This window comes from Nicotiana attenuata, chromosome 12 (genome assembly GCF_001879085.1).
Source record: "Nicotiana attenuata strain UT chromosome 12, NIATTr2, whole genome shotgun sequence".
Classification (NCBI taxonomy): domain Eukaryota; kingdom Viridiplantae; phylum Streptophyta; class Magnoliopsida; order Solanales; family Solanaceae; genus Nicotiana; species Nicotiana attenuata.
In genome coordinates this window covers 45,110,346-45,112,332 of record NC_032000.1, presented here as the reverse complement: position 1 = coordinate 45,112,332, position 1,987 = coordinate 45,110,346, and the positions used below count along the sequence as shown (strand labels likewise).

Genomic DNA, 1,987 nt, shown 5'->3' with positions numbered 1-1,987 from the left:
TGACCCAATTGCTGTCAGAGATGGGGAAGATGATACCCGCATCTAACCATTTGATCACTTCCTTCTTCACCACCTCTTTCATATTCGGGTTCAGCCTTCGTTGATGTTCTCTGGAAGGTTTGTGCCCTTCTTCCAAGAGAATCTTGTGCATACAAAAAGCTGGGCTGATACCTTTTATGTCCGCCATGGTCCAACCAATGGCAGTCTTACATTCCTGTAACACCTGTAGGAGTTGCTCTACCTGCACAACTAGCAAACCAGATGATATAATAATAGGTAAAGTAGAATTAGGCCCTAAGAAAGCGTACCTGAGGTGAGCTGGAAGCGGTTTCAGGTCCAACTGTGGTGGCTCCTCTATCGATGGTTTGGCAGGTGGTGTTGTTCTTTCTTCTAAGTGTAGGGGCTCGGATTGGGGTTCCCTTGTCCAGAACCCTTGACCTTCGAGAGCTATGACCCACTCTTCCAACTCCTCACCATCCACATTTTCTAGATTCATCAAGCAAGCTTCTAACAGATCCCTTACATTAATAGTCTCATCCTCCTCTTGTAGTATCATATCTACGGCCTCCACTAGTGAGCAATTTGCAAATTCGCTGGGTCTCCTCATAGATTGTTGAACATTGAATATGATTTCTTCATTTTTCAACCTCATTTTCAATTCCCAATTTCACAATCAATCAATGCTCTCCCAGTGGCTAAAAACGGACAGCCCAGAATGATTGGTATCTCTTCATCCACTTGACAGTCAAGAATGACGAAGTCTGTAGGGAATACAAATTTCCCCACTTGAACAAGCACATCATCAAGAATTCTGTTCGGTCTTTTCATTGTGCGATCAGCCAGTTGCAGCAACATTGAGGTCGGTCTAGCTCTGCCAATGCCCTGTTTTGTGTAGATTGCCAAGGGCATCAAGTTTATACTGGCTCCTAAAGCACAAAATGCTTTAGCAAAAGCGTAACTCCCAATGGTGCATGGGATAGTGAAACTACCTGGATCAGACACCTTTTGAGCCATAGGTCTTGTCACTACCGCGCTGCAGGTCTGCGTCAGAGTTACAGTGGACAGGTCCTGGAAGTCAAATTTTCATGACATCAGGTCCTTCATCATTTTTGCATACCCTGGCATTTCCCGCGAAGCATCCATCAGTGGAATATTCAATTGAATTTGTCTGAGCATTTCCATGAATTTCCTGTATTGATCCTCCTTCTTTTGCTTTGCCAACCTCTGAGGGAATGGTGCAGGAATCAACCTCTGCCCACTGCTTTGCGTCTTTCTTTGCTGGAAGCTTTTTCTACTTCCTGTTTCGGGAGTTGTTCACCTTCCTTCTCCTTACCCTTGTCAACCCGTGCTTGCTCGATTACAACCTCGGTGAGCTCTGCCGACTCATCGGTCTCTAATGTAACCGGGGCAGCTGGAGTAGTTGGCGTTGTCTCTCTCCTGAATTGAGCAACTTGTTGCTCCCTGTCTAAATCTCTCCCATTCCTGAGACTCACTGCCATGAGCTGATTCGGGTTCTGCTCCTTTGGATTAACGTTTGTATCTGCAGGAAATGTTCCTTGTGGGCGATTGTTCAAGGCCATAGATAGCTGTCCCAATTGAGTTTCAATGCCTTTGATTGCTGAATCATGTGCAGCTAACTTCTCTTGCATCTTTCCATTTGCCCCAATGAGTTGTTGCAGCATACCCCTGATTTCGATCATATTACTATCCTGCTGCTGATGAGGTGGTTGGTAGGTCAACTGTTGCTGGTGTTGCTGATTATAGCCATGTTGCCTTTGATAAGGTATGACTTGGCGTTGTGGTTGTGCTCCTCCTGGATTGGGGTTGTGCTGTGGCTGGTTCGGTCTGTACTGCTAGTTTGTTGTTGGTCCCCATTGCTGCCCACCTTGCCTCTGACCTCCAAAATTATTGACATAATTCATGTCTTCTGTGAATCCCTAGTTGTCATTCTCTCCACTCCACGAGCACACATATGACTGGTTTATGC

General features: G+C 45.7%; 1 protein-coding gene across 1 annotated transcript; it reads right to left on the bottom strand.

Annotated features, from left to right (window-relative positions):
- LOC109236085 lies at nucleotides 655–1,700 on the bottom strand. Its single transcript, XM_019402308.1, has 2 exons — nucleotides 1,260–1,700; nucleotides 655–1,068 (listed from the first exon to the last, which is right to left on the bottom strand). The coding sequence occupies exons 1-2, from the start codon at nucleotides 1,698–1,700 to the stop codon at nucleotides 655–657; spliced, it is 855 nt and encodes a 284-aa protein (XP_019257853.1).